A 27978-nucleotide genomic window follows, 5' to 3' on the forward strand; every position below is an offset into this window, starting at 1 on the left:
GTCATTGAAAAGATCATAGTCGGGTTTAAGAACTAGCTCAAAAGCCACTTACGTGATGCCTTTCCTTTCCCCTGAGCTCCCATGACCCTCTCTACGTGGGACAGCTTACCTTTTGATAATGTCTTGATGGTGTCATCTGGCCTGGTTTTGCGTCTCATATAGGATGGGTGTCTTGAAGGTAGATGTGGCAGTTATGTCAGTAAAGTCTGACTTTCTCCAAATTAAGGGTGACTGCATCTTATGACAGAAGAAGTAATGCTATATGTTTCCAAGGCTAGGTTGTAAAGGGCGACATAGTTTATGGCTGGTTTGTTGGAACAAACAAACTGACAGTCCTTGAGCCACCATGTAAAAGTCTCTACCACCCTGAGGCCACCATGCTATGAGGAAGCCCAAACCAGCCTACATGGAGACTCTGAAACTACAAGCAAAGAGAGATGCGTGGCCAGCCCCAGCCACTGCCTAACTGCAAGTGCATCAGATGCCCTGAGTCAGAATTGCCAGGTGGAGCCTTTCCAAAATTCCTGACCCACAGAAACCATGAGAGAAAATGATTACTGTTTAAGCCTCTTAAGTTTTGAGGTGGTTTGTTACACAGCAGTGTTAACTTTGAATTGTCTCTAATGCCTACATTACCCACATGGGGCTTCATAAAAAGGAAGGAGTTGGTCCAAGAACTCAGTGAGTGCTCAGCATTTAGTTTCTGCACTTAAGCAAGAAAAAATAAAAAACACCCACATTGGAAAGAAAGAAATAAAACTGTCACTATTTGCAGATGACATGACTTTATATACAAAAAACTAAAAAATCCACCAAAAAACTGTTACTAATAACAACCAATAAATGAATTAAACTGTAGGGTATAAAAACAATTACAGAAATTCGTTGCATTTCTGTATACTAATAACAAATTGTCAGGAAGAGAAATTAAAACAGTCCCATTTATAACTGCATCAAAAAATAAAATACCTAGGAATAAATATAACCAACACTAAAAACCTGGGTCTCCCACATTGCAGGCAGACGCTTTACTGTCTGAGCCACCAGGGAAGTTCCAGACACCAACGAAAGAAATTTAAACAGAGTTCATGCTCATGGACTGGAAGAATTAATACTGTTTAAATGTCCGTAATACTCAAAGCAATCTATAGGATCAGTGTAGCCTATCAAATTTCCAGTGGCATTTTGTTCACAAAAATAAAACGGTCCTAAACTTTGTATGGAAATACAAAAGACCTGAATAGCCAAAGCAATCTTAAGAAAGAACAAAGCTGATAGCATTACTCTCCCTGATTTCAAATCGTTTTACAAAGCTATAGTAATCAAAACAATAGTTGGCATTTAAAAACAGACACATGGATCAATGAAACAGAATAGAGTCCAGAAATAAACTCACACATACATGGTCAGTCAGTAGGACTACATCAAACAAAAAAGCTTCTGCACAGCAAAATGAGAACTATCAACAAAAAGATAACTTACTGAAACGGTGAAAATATTTACAAATCATATATACAATAAAGGGTTCATATCCAAAATATATGAAGAACTCAAACACTCAATAGCATAAAAACAATTTAAAAATGAGCAGAGGATTTGAATAGACATTTATCCACAGAGATTCAGCTGGCCAATGGGTAAATGAAAAAGGTGCTCAATAACTAATCATGAAAATGAAAAACCACAATGAGATACCACCTCACATTTCTTAGGATGGCTGTTATCAAAAAGATAAGAAATAACAAGTGCTGGAGAGGAGGAGGAGAAAGGGAGCCCTTGCGCACTGTTGGTGAGAATGTAAACTGGTGCGGCTGCTATGGAGAACAGTATGGAGGGTCCTCAAAAAATCTAAAATGGAACTCCCACATGATCCAGCAATTCCAATTCTGGGTATTTATCTAAAGAAAACAAAAGCACTTAACTAACAACCTAAGTGTCCATCAACAGATGAGTGGATGAAATGTGGTGTAAATATATATGACAAAATAGTATTCAGCCATTAAAAAAAAAGAAATCTTCCCATTTATGAAACATGGATAGACCTTGAGGGCATTATACTAAATAAGTAAAACATCAGACCAAGAAAGACAAATATGATCTAAGTGCTATGTGGAATCTAAAAAAACAAAGCCCAGCTCACAGAACAGATTGGTGGTTGCCACAGATGGGGTTGGGAGGTGGGGAGTGGGTGTAGAGGGTTGAAAGGTACATACTTCCAGTTATAAAATAAGTCACAGGCATGTAATATACAGCATGACGACTATAGTTGATAACACCATAAAGCATATTTGAAAGTTACTACGAAAGTCAGTTTTAAAAGTCCTCATCACAAGGAAAAAAACTCTTAACTATGGATTGTGATGATGTTAGCTAAACAGTGTGGTGATCATTTTGTTTTATAGATATATATATATTTTAAGTTATATAACAATGCTTTCTATTAACAAGGTTTTTTTGGGGGGATTGTTAAGTCAATATTAAATGCCTTAAAGAAGTTATATGACCTTCAAATAGTAAATGGTATAACAAATCTCTTGGAGAGGGAAATGTTTTTAGCTAATGAGCTAATTAAGAACAAAACAAAATAGAAGAATGTCAGGATTTCCACAAGGAAATAATTTATTTTTTCTTTAGAATTTGGCTCAGAACAGTAACATAAAAATATTTACATTAAAATAAATTAAGATGTGATCAGTTCAGTTCAGTCGCTCAGTCGTGACCGACTCTGCTAGTTGTAATAATTATGTTGGAATATATTAGCCTTTCCATGAATTTAATAAAAACCGAGATCTGGTTTTATAGATTGAGTACCATTCTTCCAAATATTTGGTATGAAACTTGATAGCAATGCAACTGTCTGGTATATACAGTGGTTGTAGATTTCACCAAGGAACAACGGATGCCCCTTCACAATACACTGACTGGCCCCAGACACTGATGGCCAAGCCAACAAGCTTCCTTCCCAGGAATCAATGTGGAATGTTTCAATCCCGACCTGGAGATTATTTCAGAGCTGACAGAGTTCTAGGAATCAGCCAACCTATCTTTTCACATTAACCCACCAGGAAGGAAGGAATTCAGATACAATCTTGATTCCTTTATATGTGAACAAGTGAAATAATATGTTGTAGAAACCTTCAGGTTTTCCTAAAATAATAAATCTGAAAAACATATGCTAATTTTTAGATTGACTAAAAGTACCCATAAAAACCTGTCACTAGACGAAATACTATATTGGTAAAATTTCCACCGCATACAAGAGTATTTTATTAAATTCACCACTGGAGATAGTGTCAAAGATAAATCAGTTCATTTTCTACTGAGATATTCTTGTGAAAGCTTTGTAGCCTGGAATAAATTAGAATGTATTTGCACTTTGAAAGATTTTGATATGAATAGAGGTTGCGTAGCTTAGCAGAAAAAGCACAAACCTTATCGTTAAGATTCATTAGCCATGTGGTTCTAGGCACACCACTTAAGACTTAGTTTGGGGTTCTATAAAATGGGAATTAAAACACCTACCTTACTGCTTGTGAGAATTTAGAATATATGAAGCACCAAGTTCACAGCCTGGCACACAGTAGGCACTTAATTAGTGGTGGCTATTAGTACTTCTTCCAGGTTGAAATTGATAGCAAGAACCTTGGCCTCTGCATCTTGACACAAATACAAACGTGGAATCTTATTTAGCCAGAATCCAGATCCACAGATGTGGGCTCTAGGCAAAAGTGAAGTCGCTCAGTCGTGTCTGACTCTTTGTGACCCCATGGACCGTAGCCTACCAGGCTCCGCCATCCATGGGATTTTTCCAGGCAAGAATACTGGAGTGGGTTGCCATTTCCTTCTCCAGATCTTCCTGACCCAGGGATTGAACCCAGGTCTCCTGCATTGTAGGCAGATGGTAAGTCTGAGCCACCAGGGCTCTAGGCATATAACACACAATAAACACTGCCTTTATCAGTACTCCAGTCATATTCAACCCAATATGAAAAGCTACTGAAGAGAGACGTGTCTGTTCCCAGCAGCAAAGATCCTTCTGGGACGGTTAATTTCCTTTCAGAGACTGTAAGTCCTATGGCTTCTCAGCGGCCCTTAAGAAGATAAGGACAAGGTCACTACGGCCACTGTAATTCAGACCCCTGATCTACAGTTGCTCAAGATTCTGAGAAAGTAATAGCAAACAACATTTTTCAGCAAGTAACGTATGGCAGTGAGATACGCCTGATGTCTTGATTGTGGCCATGATTTCATACAGATGTCAAAACTTACCAAATTGTGCACTTAAAAAAATACCTCAATAAAACTGCTTTTTAAAAGTTTACTTAGCCTTTTGTGGTGAGATTTCCTTCCATTCCCTGACTGGATCCCTTTCTGTGTTCTGAATTTAGGGTCAGAGGAGGAAGGATTAATAACTCAAAACTCCAGTATCAAGGTCCCACCCCAAGCAAGGCCTGCAGGTCTGAGTGGTACATCTAGTAAATGGAGTCCTAAGGTGTCCTTGGCTACTGTTGTAGCTCCTTTTGGCACAGAAGAGTGTGACAAGGTTTGAGCTGAAATAACCCCAGGAGGAGCAGCATCTACAAAATCAGGTTGGGAAAAGTGACTTTGGAAGAGGAGACTAAAAGCAAAAACTTCTCTGCCATCAGATTGCCCAATAAGAAATGCTCATCCAGAAGACAACCTGATTCCACCAAGGAGCTCCTGAGTCTCTGTCCTCGTGCATTCCTGGGAGGCCTAGTAGATCCTGCGAGTCGTGTAGTCCAGAACCATGCTGGCAGCGCCGAGCAGAGCAGGTTCCACCAAATCTGAAACCACCACATCCACGTCCTGAACCGAGGACAAGGCTTGCTGGCGGATGACGTCTTTGACAGTGTGGATGTAGTGACTGGCTAGGACTCCAGAGAGGATCACAAGGGAAGGATTCATAGTGTGGAGGATGTTCACAACCCCAAGACCTAAAGCTGTTCCAGCTAAAGAAAAACAAAAATTAAAATAAGTTTTGGGGAGAGAGCCCAATCCAAAGTCAAAAGAGGAATGTGAAAAAGGGCACTAGCCAGGAATAGTTCACCTATATGGCCTCATGGGAAGGCAGTGCTTTTAAAGCTGTTTACTGCCTTTCCTGGTGATCTGGTGGTTAAGAATCTGCCTGCCAGTGCAGGGGACACAAGTTCGATCCCTGATCTGGGAAAATCCCACATGCCACAGGGCAACTTGGCCTATGTGCCACAACTACTGAGCCTGTGCTCTCGAGTCCATAAGCCGCAACTACTAAGCCCATGCACTGCAACTATTGAAGCCTGTGTGCCCTAGAACCCACACTATGCACCGAGAAGCCACTGCAATGAAAAGCCTGCACAATGCAACTCGAGAAAGCCTGAGCAGCAGCAAAGACCCAACACAGACAAAAAGGGAGAGGGAGACAATACCACAAATGACCCAGTCAGAAAACGGGAAGAAGACCTAAACGGACATTTCTCCAAAGAAGACGTACAGATGGACAATGAGCACACGAAAAAATGCTCAACATCACTCGTTATTACAGAATGCAAATCAAAGCTACAATGAGGTATCACCTCACACCAGTCAGAATGGCCATTATCAAAAAGTCTACAAACAATAAATGCTGGAGAGAGTGTGGAGAAAAGGAAATCTTCTTGCACTACTGGTGGGAATATAAATTGATACAACCACTACAGAGAATAGTAAGGAATGTCTTTAAAAAACTAAATATGGAGAACTGTAGAAGTTCCTTAAAAAACTGAAAATAAAACTACCACATGACTCAGCAATCCCACTACCTGGCATATACCCTGAGAAAACCATAATCAAAAAGACACATGTACCCCAATGTTCACTGCAGCACTATTTACAACAGCCAGGACATGGAAGCAACCTAGATGTCCATCAGCGGATGAATGGATATAGAAATTGTGGTATATAAATATAACAGAATATTACTCAGCCATAAAAAAGGAACGAAATTGCGTCAGTTGTAGTGATGTGGATGAACCTAGTGTCTGTCATACAGAGGGAGGTTAGAAAAAGAAAAATATCATATTAACATATACATATGGAATCTAGAGAAATGGTACTGATGAACCTATTTGCAGAGCAAGAATAGAAGTGCGGACATAGAGAATGGATCTGTGAACACAAGGAGTAGGGGAGGGGAGAAGGTGGGACAAATTGACATGTGCAAAACAGCTGGTGGGAAGCGCAGCTCGGTGCTCTGATGACCTAGAGGAGAAGGATGGGGGAAGTGGGAGGGAGGGGATACATATATATACACACTTAGAGCTGATGTACACTGTGGTACAGCAGGAAATAATGCAACACTGTAAAGCATTTATACTCCAATTTAAAAAAAAGGCAATGCTACCAAATGCCTTGAATGCAATTCCTTGTTGTCTCAGTAAGCAGAAAAATTACCTCTGGACAGACATGACAGAGCACTGATCCTGAGGCCCCCTGGGCACCTGTGGGAGCTCCGGGCTCCCCCCAGCAGAGCTACCTAGAGCTATGTGCTCACCTGTTCTCAAGATGCTCTGGGCCTTCGCGTTGCCAAGTTTTGCAGCCTGGATGAGATGGAGTGCGCCCACAGCTTCGTCTTTTGGCACTGACATCCCTTCCACCAAGAGCTGGTCTTCTGTTTGGGCAGAGGCGAGAAGCAGCAGCAGTCATTCACAAGCTGCGGCAGCCCCGTGGGAAGGCCACACTTACAACTATGTCTGTGGGCAGCAGGCCCCCAAGTGGGAAGATGGTAAGCTTTATTTGCACTTGGAAAGCTTTGCAATCATCATAAATATCCATATACTACATCTGCCAAAGAGGCCTTTGCTGCCTGGTTATACATCATCCAAAACTTCTCTAACTAGAAAATCCTACCTCGCTTCTCCATTCCGTATTAAACAGTCATGAAGTGTTTTTTCCTCCAAATTACCAGCACTCCTCTGCATTCATCTCCTCCTTGTCTACTGAGACGCAAGGCTGCTGCCAGTTCCCCACAGCAGCAGGAAGGCCCTGCGCCTCAAGCTGACAGACCTGGGTTCAGCTGTCAGCTCCGCCACCACTGGCTGCACTACCTTGCCCACATGCGTCACCTGCACACGTTTCTCTTCTAAGACTAGGGTAACGATACCTACCCTAGCAGGATTCCAAGTGCTGGCCAGAGGAAATGCTAAATGAATGTATATATTTCCGTTGTTACCTACAGTCCCTGTCCTCTGCCCTGACGCTGCCAAGTCACCAACCTAGATCACTCTCCCTCCTCATCTGCCATTACTCTCTCTGATGGGAGAAAATCCCAACCAAGCAGACACACCTAGACAAAAGCTGGGGGCTTCCTATCTTCAGAGGCCCTCACCGCTGCCCTGCCCACCCTGCCATTCCCCTTCGTGGCCCTTCTCAGCCTTCATCTCCTCAGACTCTATCCCTGCCCCCACTATCAATCACTCTGACCTCGTAGGTAGAGGACACCTCCAGGCAGGGACTCCCTTTACTCTTCTGCCCCTGCCTATAAACAGGGCTGTGTTCTCAGCCCCTGGCTCCTCTCCTTCTTGCACCCTCCACTTGGGCTTTGCAGCTCACTTCTTCCTGCCTCCCCAGGGGCATTGTAAGGGCTCCTCCACGGATCTCTCCTGTGTTCTCAACCCTCACCTCTGTTCCCACTGTGTCCTTTCACCCTCACTGCCTCCTTTCCACCCCGCACCCAGATTCCTCGCCCTCAAGGCATTCTTCCCTCCTCCTCAGGGTACTTAGTTTTCTGCCCCCACTACCTGACCAAACTTCTTTAAGATAAGCATTTATCCCCATGGGGGCAAAAACTGATTCTCGGGGGCAAAAAAATTTTCTTTTTATACAGAGAGTACATAAACAAACAATGTATCTGTGGTATTCAAGTTTCATGGGGTGGAATGACTAGGAAAAAAAAATGTCTAAGCATTAAGACTTCTTAGTGGGGGTGATGATTAAAATGAGGTGGAAAATCAACACTGTTTTCAGGACTTCAAATGGTGTCCTTCCTCAGGGTCAAACCAATGGACTTTCTGGTTTCCTTCTGCTCAGCACTTGACACTATCCACCACTTTCTCCCTGAAACACTCCCTTTTAGGTTCCTGTGGCTTTCCCCTTTCCTGGTTTTCCTCCCTGCCTACAAGTACTAATGTTTCACAGGATTCCACCCTCAGTTCATCTCCAAGTCTCATTCACAGGCTTCATAATCACCTCAATGCCAAGGATTCCAAGTCCAGACCTCTCCTGAGCATCAGATCCTTGTGGCCAGCTGCCTTCTGCGCATTGCTCCTGAACATCCCACTGGTTCCCAACCATCTTGTGCTAGACTCTGTTCCTTCTCTTATATTCCCAACCACAGTTAACCCAACCAGAAAACTGCAAGGCACACAGAACACTGTCCCCCTTAAAGCCATCCTCCTTTCAACTATCATTGTCTTTCTAGAAAACAGAAGTTTGGTGAACAACCGAAAATTCAGATCTGTCTTTTCCCTAAAAATTTTTAGTGACTTCTCCATTAGCTGCTGGTCCTGGCAAACCTCTGGCTACACTATACCCTGCCTTGCCCTTATGCACCAACACCTCTGTTTCCTATGCTTGGAAGTGCTGCTTGGCTCATCCAAACTTGCCTCAGTAATTCTGTTTACCCTCTGACTTTCAACTAGACAGCCTAATGCTCCCTTCCCTGTATGGAGAGGGCAGGGAGGGGACACTGGTGTCCTTCCTATATGTGTCTGTGTTCCTTGGCCATCATTCTCATTGCACTTGACACACCACATTATAATGATATTAAATGATTCCCTCTTATATTAGACTGGAAACCATCCTGATTTGTATAACATGTCCAGAAACAGCTGCAATTCAAAAGATCTCTCAGACTTGAGAAATTGTATGTTTATCCATTTACTTCTCCATTAAATCTGTATTAAGATACCCAACCTGTGCTGGGGGTTGAGAAGACAAAAATGAAAGAAATCTCCCCTGCTCTCCTGGAGCTCAAGACCCTAGTCCCTGTCCACTGCTGGAGAGGAAGAGTGTTAATAGGGGTCAGGACCAAGGAGGCTTTGAGCTTCAGTATGCGGAGTCCTGATTTTCCTTTAGAGAGTGAAAAGCTTGAAAGTTCTGACTTCCAGCATTCAGCTCTTTTTGGAATATCTACTTTGAAAATATCTACCACTTGGCTATCCATCCCTCAGGTGAAAGAAACCCACCATCATGTAGCTTTTTTGCTTCCCTCTGCAAGGCCATTCCAGAGGCGTATGCTTCAATACACCCGTGGCTTCCACAGGAACAGTCAGGCCCATCCAGGGACACCACAATGTGGCCAAGCTCTGCAGCACAGAAGGAGCTGCCATGGATCAGTTCATGCTGATGGATGATCCCTCCGCCAATTCCTATAGTGAGAGACGACAATCACTGAAGTGGCTCTGCACCTGAAACAGAAAACTGAGCTATGGCGATGCCTCCTCTGTTTAGCAGACTTCGGAATGTGAGGTCCTATATGGTGCCTGCTTCCTTAAATAGCTAAAACTTGACTAAGTACCAAAACTTCACCTGGAATCCTTTTGGATGGAAATGTTTAGCTGATCCTCTGATGCCTTGTGTTGCATCTGCTTGGAATCACTGTGATTTCAACTTGGTTCTCACCAAGGTCTTCTCTAGCACTCCAGTAAGAGCCTAGCAGCCATGGAAGCACATTGCCCAGAGGCAGCCTTCACCAAGGAGAGACAAAAGCCTGATTCTGCAGGCTTCCAAGGTAGCTTTGATAATGCGTCTTCTAATGGTTCTCCTGCTCTGCTCCACTCTTCCCACCGCCTCATTCCTGTGTTTCAAAATCACCTCCAAAATAAAATACCCACACCAAACTCCTTGCCTCAGGCTCTGCTTTAGCAGGGGGGAAATACGAGGTAAGATAATCTTTTTTAAAAGGTTTCATCCACCACCTGCTTTTTTTTTTTAAACACCTGCTTTCTTAAACAGAATATTAAATAGTTTTGACTCTTCTTAATGCCACCTTGTCTAAAAATGTATGATTCAATAATTATGAATATCAGTGAATTTTTTTTGTCATGGAGCTGAGGGGTTAGAAAGGGCATTTTGCCTTAATAGGTGTTGCATTTTAGAGCTGCCCTCTCTTTCTTTCTGTGGCACCTACTCCTCAATCCGCACTCCTCTAATTTGCAGGTTATTACTGGAGAAGGAAATGGCAACCCACTCCAGTATTCTTGCCTGGAGAATCCCATGGACAGAGGAGCCTGGCAGGCCATGGTCCATAGGGTCACAGAGTCGGACATGACTGAAGCGACTAAGCATTTACTCCTCTGAACTAGGAAATGATGTCCAAGCTGTTAAAACTGTGTCTGAGACTCAGTGCATGATCTGTTTAGGGAGGGAGTCTGACGTGGAGTTGAAGAGCACACAGGGTTTGAAGTGAGAAACGTGCAGGACCAAGTGTTGCCTCCAACACTGACTAGCTGAATCCATTTCCTCATTTAAAAAACCAATTGGAACATCAGCAGAAGTGACAAAGCAGGAACTCCGAAAGTCTACCCCTCCACTGTAGCAATGATAAACTAGCAAAAACTGTCAGAATCAACTTTTTTTTGAACTCTGGAAACTAACCAAACATTTACAGTAAACAGGCGAATTGAGAGAAAACAGCTGAATCTTAAGAGATTTCTGGCATTTTCTGGACCCATCACCCCCACCCTTCACCTCCCAGCTTGGCGATGGCCATGAGTAACAGCCTACATTCCCAGTATGGATGGCAATACTAGAGGGAGGAGAATGAACTATTCTCAAAACACTGGTGGTTTGTTCAGACCTGCTTGGTGGCTTCTAGACGACTAGCTCAAAGGACTGGTCTTTATCTCACCCTCCTCAGAACTCTCCCAGGGCTGAGGGGCTACCCAGGGGGCACTTGTCAAAGACATTTAAAGGCAAGATATACTTATTAGTTTCTACTGCTTAGGGCAATGGATGATAGCTGTGACAAACAATATACTAACCAAAGAGAGTGGGAAGAAAGGCTAGGGAACTAGCAATGAGAAGCTCTGCGGAATAACGTTAGGCTTTGAAGAGCTCTGACAATTCCTGCCAATTTAGAAGGTCACATTCATGCCCAAGGCTGGGCACATGCTCAGAAAAGAGCTGGGTATTCTCAGCTCTCACCTTCAGGCTTTACTCGAGCAGGAAGGGAAGGTGAAAACTGCCTGAGTGGTAAAGGCATGTGCCCAACACACCTGAGATCCGAAGCAGCCTTCTCTACTCCTCTTACCTGTGCCTGTGATAAGTGTCACAAAGTTTTCAAGGCCTTTTCCTTGGCCAAATTTCCTTTCTGCCAGGGCGGCACAGTTGCCATCATTGTCTACCCACACAGGGAGATGCAAAGTGTCAGACAGGGGGCTCCTGAGGTCCACGGAGTTCCATTCTTGAATCAGTTTGGTTGAATGCAGCACAATTCCTTCCCGAGGATTTACACGGCCACCTGTGGAAATGCCTGAGCTCCGCAACAAACACAAGGAAAATAATTCTGTTGAGCAATCTCAGAAGACTATGCTGGCTTTCTGGGCTTAGAACACAAATTATTCACCCAAGATCTCCTAAAACAAACATTACTAAGGACTGCAAGGTAATGTAAGGCTAAACCTGTGCCTCCCCACAGACTGACAGTTCCATCAATGCTTTTCACAATGTTTGCTGAGGGCCCACAGGCAGGACTGGAGCCATCTACACACATGACAGTGACCTGATGTTCCACTTAGGCATCAGAACTTAGCAAACTTTGTATATGGGAGTGAACATGCTTGGATATGTAATTCACAATCTCACCTACTCCCAAAATTCTGCAGTTCAGTTTTACAGCTTCTGCTGCGGCTTCTACACACATCTGTAGAATTAAATTAATCCTCTCTTCATACGTTTTAGGATTGAACTGAGTATACTTCTTAACTATTTCACCCTGAAAGAGAAAAACCAGATCTGTCTCATTGGTCTTAGCTGAGGAGTATACAGTGAATCTCTGACCTTTTTCATGATAAATTAGACATTGCTTTAGCACAGTACTGCAGACTCAGATGACTGCTTGGGAAGAGAGCCCTTGCTGGCTTGGGCCAGCCCATGGTTACACCCAACTAGTTTCCAGGAAGCCAACCTGGCATATAGCCACTGAAGCAATGACAACTCCACAGCCGACCAGATGGGCCCTCTCTTCTGGCTAATCTGAATCTTCACTAAAAGGTCGTATTTTACTCTTTCAGGTTGATAAAATTCCCTTGTTTAAATACTGAAGCAACTAAATAAAAATGCTAAGTAAACTTTAATCATCTCCTATAACTGAAGCCAATAATGGTATCGAACCATGATGTTTATTAAATTACTGTGCTTGGTGACATGTTTCAGTACCAATCAGATATAGTCCCTCCTAATTATTCTCATTTTAAAATTTTTTTCCTGTGCTCTTCCCACTTGTGTATTCTAAGTAAATTTCAGAATAATGTTAAACTTTAAAAAGCTTCACTGAAATGTTGACTAAAATTATGTTAAACTCAATTCTATTTGGAAACTTCTGGCATTTAAAAAATACTCAGCACTCCCATCCAGGAGATTTTTTAAGGCTTTCTATTTTATAGTTTTTAGATGTTCTTTATATAGGTCACATAGTTTTCTGGTTTAGATTTTTCTTAGAAGTCATGTTGTTCTAAATATGATCTCTTTTTCCATTCTTCTGTTACTAATGACTTAAAAAAATTTTTTTTTTTTAATTTTTGGCTGTGCTGGGTCTTCATTGCTGTGTGGGCTTTTTCTCCAGTTGTGGTGCATGGGCTTCTCACTGCAGTGGCTTGCTGTGGAACACAGGCTCTTGGGCACTATGGGGCTTCGGCAGTTGCGGCTCCCGGGCTCTAGAGCACAGTCCCAATGGTTGTGGTGCACAGGCTCAGCTGCTCTGGCATGTGGGATCTTCCCAGATCAGGGATCAAACCCATGTCTCCTGCATTGGCAGGTGGATTCTTATCCACTGAGCAACAGGGAAGCCCATTAATGGCTTTTTATCCATTTACAAGGGTTAAAACTGTCACTAATGATTGTCATTAAAAATAAACCTCATTGTGCTTCTTGACTTTCACTGTGCATCAGAATCACCTGGACAGCTTTAGAACAAATATTGATGCCTGGTCCCTACCCCCAGAGACTGGCATCTAACTGGTCTGGTGTGGGGGCCAGGCATCCATATAATTTTTTAAAGCTTCCATGTAACACTAATAATGTGCAATCAGGGCTGACAAATACTCACCTACAGAAAAACGCAAATCTTTATCTGCAATTTCATATAAGTAAAAGTTATTGATACTTACATATTCATCATAATATCAAACCATTTTACTCAATTGTGTTATTCTACAAGCTTGTTGGTTTATTCATATTATCTATAAATTTTCTTTTGTCCTGTGCACAATCGCCATTTTTGCTGTTCATTCCTTGCTTTACTCCCTTCCTAACTCTGAGAATTATGTTAAATAATGTTGCAGAAAATATCCTTCTTTCCCACTTGATTTTAATAAGAGTATCTTTAGACCTGCCACTATTGAGGGTGTTGGTCATTGATATGGAATATATGTTAAGAACGCTGGAGAAGGAAATGGCAACCCACTCCAGTATTCTTGCCTGGAAAATCCTATGGACGGAGGAGCCTGGTAGGCTACAGTCCATGGGGTTGCAAAGAGTCGGAAACGACTGAGTGACTTCACATCATCACCATATGTTAAGAAAATATTTTTCCAGTAATATTTTTAAATTAATTATTTAGTTTTTGGCTGCTCTGGTCTTTACTGCTGTGGCACTTGGGCTCAGCAGTTGTGGTGCACAGGCTTAGCTGCTCCTAAGGCATGTGGAATCTTCCTCAAGCAGGGACTGAACCCATGTCCCCTGCATTGGCAGGAAGATTCTTGGAAGGAATCACCAAGGAAGTTGCCTATTAATACTTTTATAGGGAATTCCCTGGCAGTTCAGTGATTAGGATTCCACACTCTTTACTGCCAAGGTCCTGGGTTCAATTCCTGGTCAGGGAACTGAGATCCCACAAGCCATACAGTGAGTTCAGTTCAGTTCAGTCGCTCAGTTGTGTCCGACTCTTAGCAACCCCATGAACCACAGCACGCCAGGCCTCCCTGTCCATCACCAACTCCCGGAGTTCACTCAAACTCATGTCCATTGAGTTGGTGATGCCATCCAGCCATCTCATTCTCTGTCATCCCCGTCTCCTCCTACCCCTAATCCCTCCTAGCATGAGACTCTTTTCCAGTAAGTCAACTCGTCGCATGAGGTGGCCAAAGTATTGCAGTTTCAGCTTTAGCATCAGTCCTTCCAATGAACACCCAGGATTGATCTCCTTTAGAATGGACTGGTTGGCTCTCCTTGCAGTCCAAGGGACTCTCAAGAGTCTTCTCCAGCACCACAGTTCAAAAGCATCAATTCTTCGGCGATCAGCTTTCTTCACAGTCCAACTCTCACATCCATACATGCTGCTGCTGCTGCTAAGTCACTTCAGTTGTGTCCAACTCTGTGTGACCCCCTAGACGGCAGCCAACCAGGCTCCCCCATCCCTGGGATTCTCCAGGCAAGAACACTGGAGTGGGTTGCCATTTCCTTCTCCAATGTGTGAAAGTGAAAAGTGAAAGTGAAGTGGCTCAGTCGTGTCCGTACTGGAGTGGCTTGCCATTGCCTTCTCCCATCCATACATGACCACGGGAAAAACCATAGCCTTGACTAGACAGACCTTGGTTGGCAAAGTAATGTCTCTGCTTTTTAATATGCTATCTAGGCTGGTCATAACTTTCCTTCCAAGGAGTAAGCGTCTTTTAATTTCATGGCTGCAATCAGCATCTGCAGTGATTTGGGAGCCCAAAAAAATAAAGTCTGACACTGTTTCCACTGTTTCCCCTTCTATTTCCCATGAAGTGATGGGACCAGATGCCATGATCTTCGTTTTCTGAATGTTGAACTTCAAGCCAACCTTTTCACTCTCCTCTTTAACTTTCATCAAAAGGCCTTTGAGTTTCTCTTCACTTTCTGCCATAAGGGAGGTGTCATCTGCATATCTGAGGTTATTGATATTTCTCCCGGCAATCTTGATTCCAGCTTGTGCTTCTTCCAGCCCAGCGTTCCTCATGATGTACTCTGCATAGAAGTTAAATAAGCAGGGTGACAATATATAACCTTGACGTACTCCTTTTCCTATTTGGAACCAGTCTGTTGTTCCATGTCCAGTTCTAACTGTTGCTTCCTGACCTGCATACAGGTTTCTCAAGAGGCAGGTCAGGTGGTCTGGTATTCCCATCTCTTTCAGAATTTTCCACAGTTTATTGTGATCCACACAGTCAAAGGCCTTGGCATAGTCAATGAAACAGAAATAGATGGTTTTCTGGAACTCTCTTGCTTTCTCCATGATCCAGCGGATGTTGGCAATTTGATCTCTGGTTCCTCTGCCTTTTCTAAAACCTGCTTGAACATCTGGGAGTTCACGATTCACATATTGCTGAAGCCTAGCTTGGAGAATTTTGAGCATGACTTTACTAGCGTGTGAGATGAGTGCAATTGTGCGGTAGTTTGAGCATTCTTTGGCATTCCCGTTCTTTGGGATTGGAATGAAGACTGACCTTTTCCAGTCCCGTGGCCATTGCTGAGTTTTCCAAATTTGCTGGCATATTGAGTGCAGCACTTTCACAGCATCATCTTTCAGGATTTGAAATAGCTCAATTGGAATTCCATCACCTCCACTAGCTTTGTTTGTCATGATGCTCTCTAAGGCCCACTTGACTTCACATTCCAAGATATCTGGTTCCAGGTGAGTGATCACATATAGTGAGGCCCCCCGCAAAAAAAAATTTTATAAAGGAGGTCCTTTGGCTTCACTAGATAAAATCATGTTTTGTTTTGCTTTTTTAAAATTGATCTAAACAACTTGTATTTAAAGTCCTTTATATTTCTCATGGACTCCTGAAACTTCATACACCTATAATGTTTCAAAGATTTTTCTGGCAACTTTATTCTTCCTTGTTACATCATCAAAGATTATTTTATCATGGACATTTTGGTGTTTTATAAAGGCTCTGTCAACTTTACGGTGCTGGTTTGCTTAAGAGATTGAAGGTATGCTGAACTCAACTAAAATCATGATCCAGAGGAGAAGCAATTCCCCTCACCATCTGAAGATACCCTTCCCAGGGCAGTGAGAGTAATCAACATGCTCCATGCTGTTACTGAGTATAGAATTTCAGGTCTCCTGCATGGTAGATGCCCTCTCTGGTGTCTAATGGGTCTCCCATTGGCAACTCAAATCTACAAATTTGAATTCCTTGAGAATTTTACCTCTTTAAAATGTCAGTGATTAGTAAAATAGTAAGACAAGCATTGTAATGGACCTATAAGTCAATATTATTGGCAAATGATTACAAGCTCTTGTATATGTTTATAGTCCTACCTTCCAACCATACTTTAGGAAAATCAACTACTCATGTGGGATATAAAGTTATAACCTTAGGAGTTATTTTACCTTCATGCTGACTATTGCAACTCGGAGGTTTGTCCCACCAAGATCAACAGCCAAGGCACTTAGAGTTTCAAGAATATGGTCAATATCTTGAGAGATGTTATCCTTCACAGGAGGAAAACAAAACTTCTTTTGTAGGGGCTCTTGAAGATCAATAGATTTGAGAAACTTCAAAATCCTTGGAACAGCATTTCCATCCCCATATATCTTTGAACTGCAATGTTCAAAAAATCAATTAAATGTTTCTCTTGCACATATTAAATTATATGGAGGACATGGTATTATTGGAATCTGAAACTTCAGGTAATAGTTTGGGCTTTTTCCCTTTAAAATGTGAAACAATACCTGGATCTCTTCAGCAGCACTTAATTAAGTACCTTCATATTATCAATGGAATATCTAAAAGCACTGTTGATTGAAATACAAATATTTCCAGCCTGAGATATCATTAACAAAATGCCAATAAGATCAAAGGAAAATTACCTCTTTTAAGCCAATATATCACAGTTTGGGATAATAAAAAAGTATTTTTTTTGCTTTTTATCTTTACTTTTATGGGGAAAAAGTTATTTTCAGAAAAAAAGGTTCAAGTAAAGGAAAATGTCTTTAATTTGAAACAGAAAGGATAGCCTAAATTAAAATGCTGAAATGTACTATTTTTAAAGAAAATCAGTTACATTATTTTCTAATACTTACATAAATTCAAAATAGTCTAAAGCAATATTTCCTGGAAGAAGTGCTACATTAATTAACTAAGACAAATAAATTATTCTCCACTGGAACCCTTGGTAGAGTCATAGCGGGTATTAACAAGCCCTATCTCACCAGCAGACAGGGACCCCTAAGAATGCAGAATGAGAATGCTGTTAGGATGACTGCTGCTGCTGCTGCTAAGTCACTTCAGTCGTGTCCGACTCTGTGTGACCCCACAGACGGAAGCCCACCAGGCTCCCCCGTCCCTGGGATTCTCCAGGCAAGAACACTGGAGTGGGTTGCCATTTCCTTCTCCAGTTAGGATGACTAAACAGCTTGAAAATGGTGCCCAAGGCAGCTCCCCTTTTAAATCACTTTAGAAGTATACACTCACCAAGGGTACTGTTTACCAAACTGAAGGTGCAATGCTTGCAATATTTTGTCTTGGGTATCAGCATCCCGGACGTGAAGGACATTCTCCCCTAGGTAAGTCCAGTGACATCATGGTGATTGAGAAGTGGGAGAAACCAGAGGAGACAGAAATGAGCAGTGTGTCATGCTAATACTTAGTCCTGAAACCCAGAAGGCTTCAAACAAGTCGTCTTCTATTAGAGAAATGAACTTTTCTACTTTATACCTTTGTAAGCACTCTTGGCAATATTTCCATATATCAAATACTTGAGGGCCATAGATTCTTTTATTCCCAAAGAGAATGAATCAAGCTTTGGTTTCTTTATTGAAATAAGTAAGGTAATTAATCCCATATCCACTTGTCACTCATAAAGTCATCCAGCACATCCACTCTCTCCATCTGTCCTGACTTCCATCTACTCAGCCAGTTGCTGGATCAGGCCAGGGTATCAGTCAGTTAGCCAGTCAGCTGTTGATGCAGTCACATTCTCTCCATACATTTTCTGACCAATTTGAGGGAATAAATACAGTGACAATGACATGTTTTTCAGCGGACTTGGCTATGAGAAGAGCAGAGCAGAAGGGACAGGAGTGAGGTCAGAGAAGGGGTTGTTTTGTAGTTTTAAGTACCAGAGGCCTAGGCATGTTTAAATGCTAAGGAAGCAACATGGAAGAGAAAGGATGACTGATAGTCCTTGAGAAGGCAGGAGGGTGGGGATTTAGAAAACAGAAAAGCTGAGCAATAGACAGGCAGGGGTGACCCCATACCCCACAGCCTCCAATGTAAAGAAGGTAAGAAGGACAGGATGGAGGGCCTGTGTTTGTGTAAGTGTGGTGGCAGAAAGAACACACTGCTTTTGCTAGATGACCCTGGGCCAAATCCATTGTTCAGTTCTCTGTTCATATCTTATTTGAACTCTCAGCATCATTCAACACCATCTCCTTGAAACCCTTTCTTTTCTGGGCTTTAATGGTATCACACTCCTGATTTTCTGGCAGTTCCTTTTCAGTCTTTCTTCCTGGCTCTTCCCTCCTCATCAGAAAGACTCCAGAGGTTGGTCTTGGGCTCCATTCTCTTCTCTATTTACATGTTCCCCGCTGGGTAATCTTATTTCACCCCTTGGTTTTAAATGTCAGTACCGTTCCTGGCAGAGTGTGCCATTATCCTCAATACCCTTTGTACCAGTAGCAGAATTTTTAGTTTGACATCTGATCACCCAGCTAAAGATTATACGTATTTTTCAGCTTCCCTTGGATGCCGTCATGTGACAACATTCTATAGGATGTAGGAAGAAATACTTGCAACTTCCAGGTTGTGCTTTTAGAGGGAAGGGTATCTTCCCCTCTCCTCCTTTCCCAGTGGCTAAAATGTGCCAACGTTTCAAGTGACAGCAAGAGCTGGAGCAACCATCAAGAAGATAGACGAAAAAAAAAGAAGATAGAAGCTAAGTCTCTGATGACTTACCAGTGAGAAACAAAGAAAATCTATTTGAGGCACTATTTTCTTGTGTCTGTTATAGCAGCTGAACTGATATCCTAACTAACACCACCCACTTGCCAGTCACTCTCAAATTTGTATCTTCAACTTCAGCTCTTCCTGGAACAATAAAGCTGCTAACCCGCCATCTCCACTCCAATATCTAAAAGGCATTTCAAACTTAACATGACCATCAGAGAACTCTTGGGGTTGCCTGGTGGTTTAGCTGGTAAAGAATCTGCCTGTAATGCAGGAGACCCTGGCTCAATTCCTGGGTCGGGGAGTTCCCCTGGAGAAGGAATAGGCTACCCACTCCATTATTCTTGGGCTTCCCTGGTGGCTCAGATAGTAAAGAATCTGCCTGCAGTGTGAGAGACTTGGGTTGGGAAGATCCCCTAGAGGAGGGCATGGCAACCCACTCCAGTATTCTTGGAGAATCCCCATGGACAGAGGAACCTGGAGGGCTGCAGGCCATGGGGTCGCAAAGAGTCGAACACAACTAAGCGCAGCGCAGAGAACTCTTAATTCTACCCCCTCCCAAACTTCCTTCCTCAGGGTCCTCCATATCAGGAAAGAGAACCCCCGCTGCTCAAACCAAAAGTGTAAGGGTATTGTTGATTTCCTTCATTTTACTGGGCCCAGGAAGATGAAAGGCTAGAATTCATATACTTAAACATTCAATCACATTCTCAAACACAACTATTAAAGACCATAATTAACTAAGAAACTTTTAGCTATTACAAAGACAATAAAAATACAAGTAGGGCCCTAAAAACTTTGATATATGTGTGCTATCTACAGGTTTCAGGCTACAGTTGGTCATTAACCTCATTAACTCATTTATTCATAAACACATATGACAGCACTGATACATGCACACCTGTAATAATGCAAACAAACGTAGCAAGCCTGGTCAGCTGAAAGATAAATACCTGTTTCTCTTCCAATCTGACGTGTTCCTAAGTTGATCACAGGTGTTCCAAAAGCTCCAACTTCTCGTACCCCACAGCTGCTGTTCCCAATCATACAACCAGCATGGGCAACCAGCTGTATAAACTGGTCAAATGGGACGTGTTTAACTGCACGAAAATTGGGATGATGCTCAATGCCCTTCTTCCGCATCACTCGAACCATCTCTTTGCTCCCTATGGAAACAACCAACTGTTAAATAGCTTATAAGATAAAGAAAAAATTTTCACAAGAAATAACAGTAATGGCTATTCTGCTGTGGCCAGTAGGATCACTACTTTCCTAGAGACACTCAACTTCTAAGGTTTATATCTCTTGGCTACTGCATTTTCTAATGAATGGAAACTGGAGGGAAGAGACTAAACATGAAAATATAGAGTGGAGATTTAGAAGTATTTCTTTCCTATTAAGTCTCTACTAGACTTGACAATAATATCACAAACCCTTCAATCTACTGAAAAATTGGTGACCCTTTGAAAATCAGAATACATTTCAGAATAGAATGGCCTTCAATGATAAGATGAGCAGGACAGGAATGTCAGTCAAAAGAAGACATGATAGAAACAAAAAACTGGAAAGGTAGGTGGCATACTTTCATTTTCAAGTTCAATTACCTGCATCAATATTTGGAAACAGAACTAGGGTCCGCTTGTTAAATGAGATAAGTGCATCCAATGTTAATTCAAACATTTTTATGGAATGCTTAATGTCAGTGGTCACAGGGTGCTGAAGTGCGACAATGTAATCTTTAGGTTTTACATCATCACCTGTTTAAAGAAAATTAAATCACATGGCTTCATTAATTAAGAATCTTACAGGAGGAAGAAGCAAATTCTGAACAGCAAGACCCCCAAGTCTATGCTTTTAAAAATTCTAAGGAAAAAACAGTTTGTCACAATCTCAGCAGGGCATCCAAATTAGGATCCAACAATAAGAACTTTTAGCACCAAGTCCAAGGATTCTTCAGCAAACTTAATATTTTACAAAGGTGCTTGCTACCACAAACAAAATATAAAATTTTAAATAGCAGACACTAGACTTCATTGTTTTAAAATCCAAAATATTTCAAAGTGTTAGAAAAATGCGACTCTTCCCAGTTTCTAACTGGTGTTTCTAATGACTTATCATCAATGAGTAATAATGTGTTGCAAATCAGAGGGTTCAGAGACTGATTGAGCATTAAATAGATTTCATATAATGCACAGGAGCTTCCCACTCTCATTCACCAGATTCAATAGAATGCCAGTGTTTCTAACTCTGTTCAAAAGACTAGAAAGGCTTCACTCATCCCCAGGGATCACAAGGACAGTTCCTTAGCAAAAACGTAAAGTGTAAAAATTTGGATGAAGAGTGCTATGTCAAATAACACAAACCATTTTGCAACAGCGCCTATATATTATCCCATAGAACTGGAAATTAGTTCTACATGCTAATTTTTGAAAATTATTTTTGGCTGCGCTTGGCAGCAACTGCTGTTGCTTCATGCAGGCTTTCTCAGTTGCAGTGCGTGAGGGCTACTCTTAGTTGAGGTGCTCAGGCTTCTCCTGCTGCGAAGCACAGCCTCTAGGGCACGCGGGTTTCAATCACCGCAGCTCCTGGGCTCCAGAGCACAGGCTCAGTGGCTGTGGTGCAGAGGCTTAGCTGCTCTGTGACGTGTGGGCTCTTCCCAGACCTGGGATCAAACCTGTTTCTCCTGCATTGGCAGGCCGATTCTTTACCATTAAGCCACCAGGGAAGCTCCTACTCACTAAGTTTTAATGAAAGAATATATTTCTTTGTGATATTAATTTTAATGTACAACTTTATCATGAACTATGTTTATCATTAATTCAAATTCAACCAGTAGCAGTTATTTTTTATGATGTAATAGTAACAGAGTTGTTACCAAGAATCTTCAATATTATTCAAAAGACCACAGGCTCCAAAATTTTATTTAAAAAAGTTATTGGACCCATCATGTTCTAAACTGGGGGTAGCGTGGGGATATCATCATTACATTTTGGTATAAAGCAGAATATAGGTCTAAAGGCCTAAAAGACTATCAAAAACATAAAGATGCTGTCAACACAAACTCAGGCAATATATTAGATATAGATCAGGGCCATTAGAAAGAAATTAGTTCAAAGAGAATTAAAAACTTGGGGAGAAGAAAACCAACAAAAGAGGTGTCTGCTGTAACAGATATGGTAACATCATGTGTATGTTGCAGTCTGGCCACAGGTACAAGTTGGTCCCACTATGATGTGTCACTTCTACAATGTGAATTAGCTCATCTGTGACTGGCAAACAGAGGAATGATGTCAACCTTTAATGCAGTAGTTGAGTTATTCATTCATGGTTCCCCAAGGCTGATTGCTAAGAACCTTAAAGGAAATGTAGACAACAAGCTGTGGTGAAATAGTGTGTTTGTCACAAGGCTCCCTCACCCCATGGTCTTTCTTGGAGTTCAGTCTGCCCATGTACTCTGTCTTGAGAACATTTATTGGGCGAGTCTCTTTGATCTTTGTGCCTTTCTTTTTCGGTGGCAGTTGTTCTTTTAGAGTGGGGATGAACGGAGCTTTTGTGGTCCCACGCAGAGGATCATTCTACACAACTTACTTCTAAGGGGCAAGTGGAAGGTGAAGAGGAAGAAAAATTCCAGCAGTTTACCCCATAAGAGCTTTCCACACCTCATTTATCTTCTGCTTTCAGTGTGATTGAGAAATATTTGTAGTATACAGAAAATAAACCTATAATGCAGAATGCAGCAGGACTGCACTTTGTAACTTAAGGCTCTTTATGGAGCCATTTAAGCAGTTTCTTCATTAAAAAAGGAAAACAGAAGAGCAAAAACTAGACATCTTAAAAAAAGAAAGAAAACACAGGACAATGACCTGGAGCTACCCATCCCTAGCAATAACATATTCTGTGCAAATCCCACACTGGTTCCTCGATGTGATGTATGACTTTGACATTATCTGCCTTTGTCTCCAGAACTCAGCAGCTTCAGTCCTTCCACACATTAAAAGCATTTATTTAAAGCCTTTCTATTATGGTACCATTATTTGGTTTTGTGTCAGAAGTTCTATATTTACTATGGTATTTCTTTCATTATTAGAAATGTTAACATGTCTTTTTAACTTTGCTAATATTTTTATTAGGGCTGTTTGTTATTTATTAATATTCTGGTTACAAAGCTGCATGTTTGAGCAGCTTACCCAATGCTATTCTTCCTATAACGAGAAGGATAACATCAGAAATTGTAGGTCGAGAAGCAGGTTAAAGCTTTGCAGAAAATATCTTCTTTTCCCCCACTGGCTTAAAAAAAAAATCCAGTTTTTGCTATTTTGTCATCTTCTTTTAACAGAGAAACTGCTGCAGTTCAGTTGCTCAGTCGTGTCTGACTCTTTGCGGCCTCATGAACCGCAGCACACCAGGCCTCCCTGTCCATCACCAACTCCCAGAGTCCACCCAAACTCATGTCCATTGTAGGTGATGCCATCCAACCATCTCTTCCTCTGTCATCCCCTTTTCCTCCTGCCCTCAATCTTTCCCAGCATCAGGGTCTTTTCAAATGAGTCAGCTCTTCACATCAGGTGACCAAAGTATTGGAGTTTCAGCTTCAACAACAGTCCTTCCAATGAACACCCAGGACTGATCTTCTTTAGGATGGACTGGTTGGATCTCCTTGCAGTCCAAGGGACTCTCAAGAGCCTTCTCCAACACCACAGTTCATAAGCATCAATTCTTCAGCGCTCAGCTTTCTTTATAGTCCAACTCTCACATCCATACATGACTACTGGAAAAACCACAGCCTTGACTAGATGGACCTTTGTTGGCAAAGTAATGTCTCTGCTTTTAATATGCTATCTAGGTTGGTCATAACTTTCCTTCCAAGGAGTAAGTGTCTTTTAATTTCATGGCTGCAATCACCATCTGCAGTGATTTTTGGAGCCCCCCAAAATAAAGTCGGCCACTGTTTCCACTGTTTCCCCATCTATTTGCCATGAAGTGATGGGACTGGATGTCATGATCTTAGTTTTCTGAATGTTGAGCTTTAAGCCAGCTTTTTCACTCTCCTCTTTCACTTTCAAGAGGCTCTTTAGTTCTTCTTCACTTTCTGCCATAAGGGTGGTATCATCTGCATATCTCAGGTTATTGATATTTCTCCGGCAATCTTGATTCCAGCTTGTGCTTCCTCCAACCCAGTGTTTCTCATGATGTACTCTGCATATAAGTTAAATAAGCAGGGTGACAATATACAGCCTTGACGTACTCCTTTTCCTATCTGGAACCAGTCTGTTGTTCCATGTCCAGTTCTAACTGTTCCTTCCTGACCTGCATACAGGTTTCTCAAGAGGCAGGTCAGGTGGTCTGGTATTCCCATCTCTTTCAGAATTTTCCAGTTTATTGTGGAAAGGCTTTGGCATAGTCAATAAAGCAGAAATAGATGTTTTTCTGGAACTCTCTTGCTTTTTCCATGATCCAGCAGATGTTGGCAATTTGATCTCTGGTGCCTCTGCCTTTTCTAAAACCAGCTTGAACATCTGGAAGTTCACAGTTCACGGATTGCTGAAGCCTGGCTTGGAGAATTTTGAGCATTACTTTACTAGCGTGTGAGACGAGTGCAATTGTGTGGTAGTTTATGCATTCTTTGGCATTGCCGTTCTTTGGGACTGGAATGAAAACTGACCTTTTCCAGTCCTGTGGCCACTGCTGAGTTTTCCAAATCTGCTGGCATATTGAGTGCAGCACTTTCACAGCATCATCTTTTAGGATTTGAAATAGCTCAACTGGAATTCCATCACCTCCACTAGCTTTGTTTGTAGTGATGCTTCCTAAGGCCCACTTGACTTCACATTCCAGGATGTCTGGCTCTAGGTGAGTGATCACACCATTGTGATTATCTGGGTCGTGAAGATCTTTTTTGTAGTTCTCCTGTGTATTCTTGTCACCTCTTCTTAGTATCTTCTGCTTCTGTAGGAGAAACTGCTTAAATGGTTCCAAATAGAACCTGAAGCTCTGCAATTACAAATTTGTTGTATTCTGCTTTATAAGGGTTATCTTCTATTCATTACAAGTTTTTCAGAAGACATACAGAGCTAACAGTATAACCAGAACAGAGTGTAAGAATGCTTGCTTAGAAGCAGAAAGCAGTGACTGAGAGACGGAAGTCTGTTACATCAGCATTATCTCAACAGGTTCCCCGACAACTACGAATCTGTCTAGGCGTAAGAAATACACAGAATGGGCTAAACTATGGAGTAAAAAAAATCCAGTTTCTTTCCTGTTCTAATGTGATCTGGATTTAAAATCTTAAACAACCACTAGATCAATTTACTATTCATTAACTTCATTATTCAACTGATCTACCTTTTCACAGAAGAGTCCTAAATACCTAAACAATTAGTTCTGATTTATCCTCAAGATAGTACTCTCATTATAAATTAACCAACTGACATTGTTTGCAAACCTTTCTTCTTTGCCTCTGATTAGCAAAAAGTAACAACCAGGAATCTAGATCATTGATCTGAAGATAAATGAACAACCTTCCTTAAGGCTTATATTACAGGGCTAACAAACTCTGATTGTAGAACTACAACTTCTGCTTTTTAACAATAATCATAATCCCTTACAAGTACTTATGGCTTACTGCTTTCAACATTATCTCATCTGAGTATTTCAATAAGCCCATAAGAAAGGCACTAAAATTAATTTTTTTCATTGTGCTAAAAAAACAAAGGCAAAAAGATACCCATAATTCTACTAACCAAAAATAAATATTATAAATGATTTGGTGTACATACTTACCAACTTTTCTATTATGCTATTGTTTTTTATAAAAATAACATCACATTATACAATTTGTAGCTTCCTTTTTTTCCCTTTTTGATATGTCGGGATCTGTCCCTGTAACTAAATATTCACCTGTAATGTTGTATTTAATGGATGAAAAGCATTCTTTTATATAAAAATTACATTGATTTTAAAAATTCAGTCCATTAAGCCTATCTTTTAGAAAAGATGAGTCTCAGAGAGGTGAAGTGACACCACAGGGCAAGATTTATGAACTAAAATTTTAGCCTTAACTGCTGTTGGTACCTTCTATATACAACAGTTACCCAAAGGACTGACACATAACCAAACTTTGGGACAAAAGCAACCATTAGACTAATAAAGTCTGACACACACCTAACCACATCCGAATGATGCTCATGTAGTCTTTGTTCTTGGCGGAGAGCAGCTTGTCGTAGGAAGGGCAGCCTGCCAGCAGGATGCGGTCATGGTCCTCACACATGGATATCAGGTGCTGCTCTGCACTTCGGGTGCAGCACACATGATAATGAGCCAGTTTCGTTATGGCATGTCTGATAGAGTCATCAATGGTCCCACTGACCTCCCCCCCTTCAATGTGAAGGATTCGGATGTTCATCAAGGCAGCAGATGTAGCCAGAGCCAGGGCATCAAACCTGTCTCCATGAACAATCATGATATCAGGCTTCAGGCGATTAAGGACATCTGGTAGCTTCACAAGGGCCAGGCCTACTGACTCCACCATGGCTGCCTCATCTTCCCCTCTGACAATCGTGTGTAACCTGGTGTTAATGTCAAAGTCATCTTGTTCAATCATGCGATATGTGTTTCTAAAGCAGGGAGAAATAAAAATGTGAGAGCATGTTCTCAAATATAGGGCTATAAAAACATAAACATTAACTCTGAAGGGAGAAATATTTCACAAAATTTCCTTGTTAAAATAAACTGAAGTATAAGTTACACACAAAAATTAAAAGCATAGGCCATAAATATACAGATCACTTGTTTACTTTTTCTACACAAACACCCCTGTAGTCACCACCTAGACCAACACCTCCCACACCCTGCAGGTCTCACCTGTGCCCTGCTTCAGTGAGCACCTGGAGGGAGAACTTTGGAGGGAGAATGTTGTTTATTAGGAAAAAAGAGACTAAATTTTACAGTGATCACAACTTTTTCTTTCCTTTTAAAAATATTGTATGCCAACAAAGGTCCGTCTAGTCAAAGCTATGGTTTTTCCAGTAGTCATGTATGGATGTGAGAGTTGGACTATAAAGAAAGCTGAGCACCCAAGAATTGATGCTTTGGAACTGTGGTGTTGGAGAAGACTCTTGGGAGTCCCTTGGACCACAAGGAGATCCAACCAGTCCATCCTAAAGGAGATCAGTCCTGGGTGTTCATTGGAAGGACTGATGCTAAAGCTGAAGCTCCAATACTTTAGCCACCTGATGCGAAGAAGAGACTCATTAGAAAAGACCCTGATGCTGGGAAAGATTGGGGGCAGGAGGAAAAGGGGACAACAGAGGATGAGATGGTTGGATGGCATCACCGACTCAATGGACATGAGTAAACTCATGTAGAGTAGACTCGTAAGTTTACTCATTTGAGTAAACTCTGGGAGTTGGCGATGGACAGCGAGGCCTGGCGTGCTGCAGTCCACGGTGCCGCAAAGAGTCGGACACGACTGAGCTGAACTGAAAAATACATATAAATTTTTAAAAAGAAATCATGCTACTTAATAGAAAAAATGTTATTTATAAATGCTCCTAAAAAAGTAGTATGGAACCGGGATACCTGATATGGTACTATATTATAAATTTCTGAGTGATAGAAATTATCTCCTGAATTCTCTTTATATGGTACCATTCATGCAGCATAATTCTGACTGGTGTGAAAATGTAGGCTTAAATTGGCTGTAAAATGCAGTTTCAAGTCTGTTTCATGCTTCAACAGCAATAGCAATTCTCAATGCTTTAAAGTTTCCTGTTTGACTAGATTTTAAAAGATCTGAGTTTTTTTGGAAACTATATAAAACATTACTTAAAAATTAGAAAAATACAGAAAATTATCATGCATA

General features: G+C 41.5%; 1 protein-coding gene across 4 annotated transcripts in view; it reads right to left on the reverse strand.

The window, feature by feature from the left end:
• Positions 1–2595: 2595 nt before the first annotated feature.
• The window catches only part of GNE (glucosamine (UDP-N-acetyl)-2-epimerase/N-acetylmannosamine kinase), a 52056-nt gene continuing 26673 nt past the window's right edge, over positions 2596–27978 (reverse strand). For all 4 annotated transcript variants that reach the window (XM_055427051.2, XM_055427054.2, XM_055427052.2 and 1 more), the window contains 10 exons: positions 26280–26731; positions 20723–20875; positions 20072–20284; positions 17646–17733; positions 16562–16772; positions 11842–11971; positions 11288–11509; positions 9222–9404; positions 6530–6646; positions 2596–4970 (listed from right to left, as the gene is read on the reverse strand). In XM_055427051.2, the coding sequence (XP_055283026.1) occupies positions 4735–4970; positions 6530–6646; positions 9222–9404; positions 11288–11509; positions 11842–11971; positions 16562–16772; positions 17646–17733; positions 20072–20284; positions 20723–20875; positions 26280–26731 (2005 nt within the window). In that variant the 3' untranslated portion in view covers positions 2596–4734. The remainder of the gene's footprint in view (positions 4971–6529; positions 6647–9221; positions 9405–11287; positions 11510–11841; positions 11972–16561; positions 16773–17645; positions 17734–20071; positions 20285–20722; positions 20876–26279; positions 26732–27978) is intronic.

Source organism: Moschus berezovskii, chromosome 7 (assembly GCF_049115385.1).
Source record: "Moschus berezovskii isolate FMDL1 chromosome 7, NW_MosBer_1.0, whole genome shotgun sequence".
NCBI classification, from domain to species: domain Eukaryota; kingdom Metazoa; phylum Chordata; class Mammalia; order Artiodactyla; family Moschidae; genus Moschus; species Moschus berezovskii.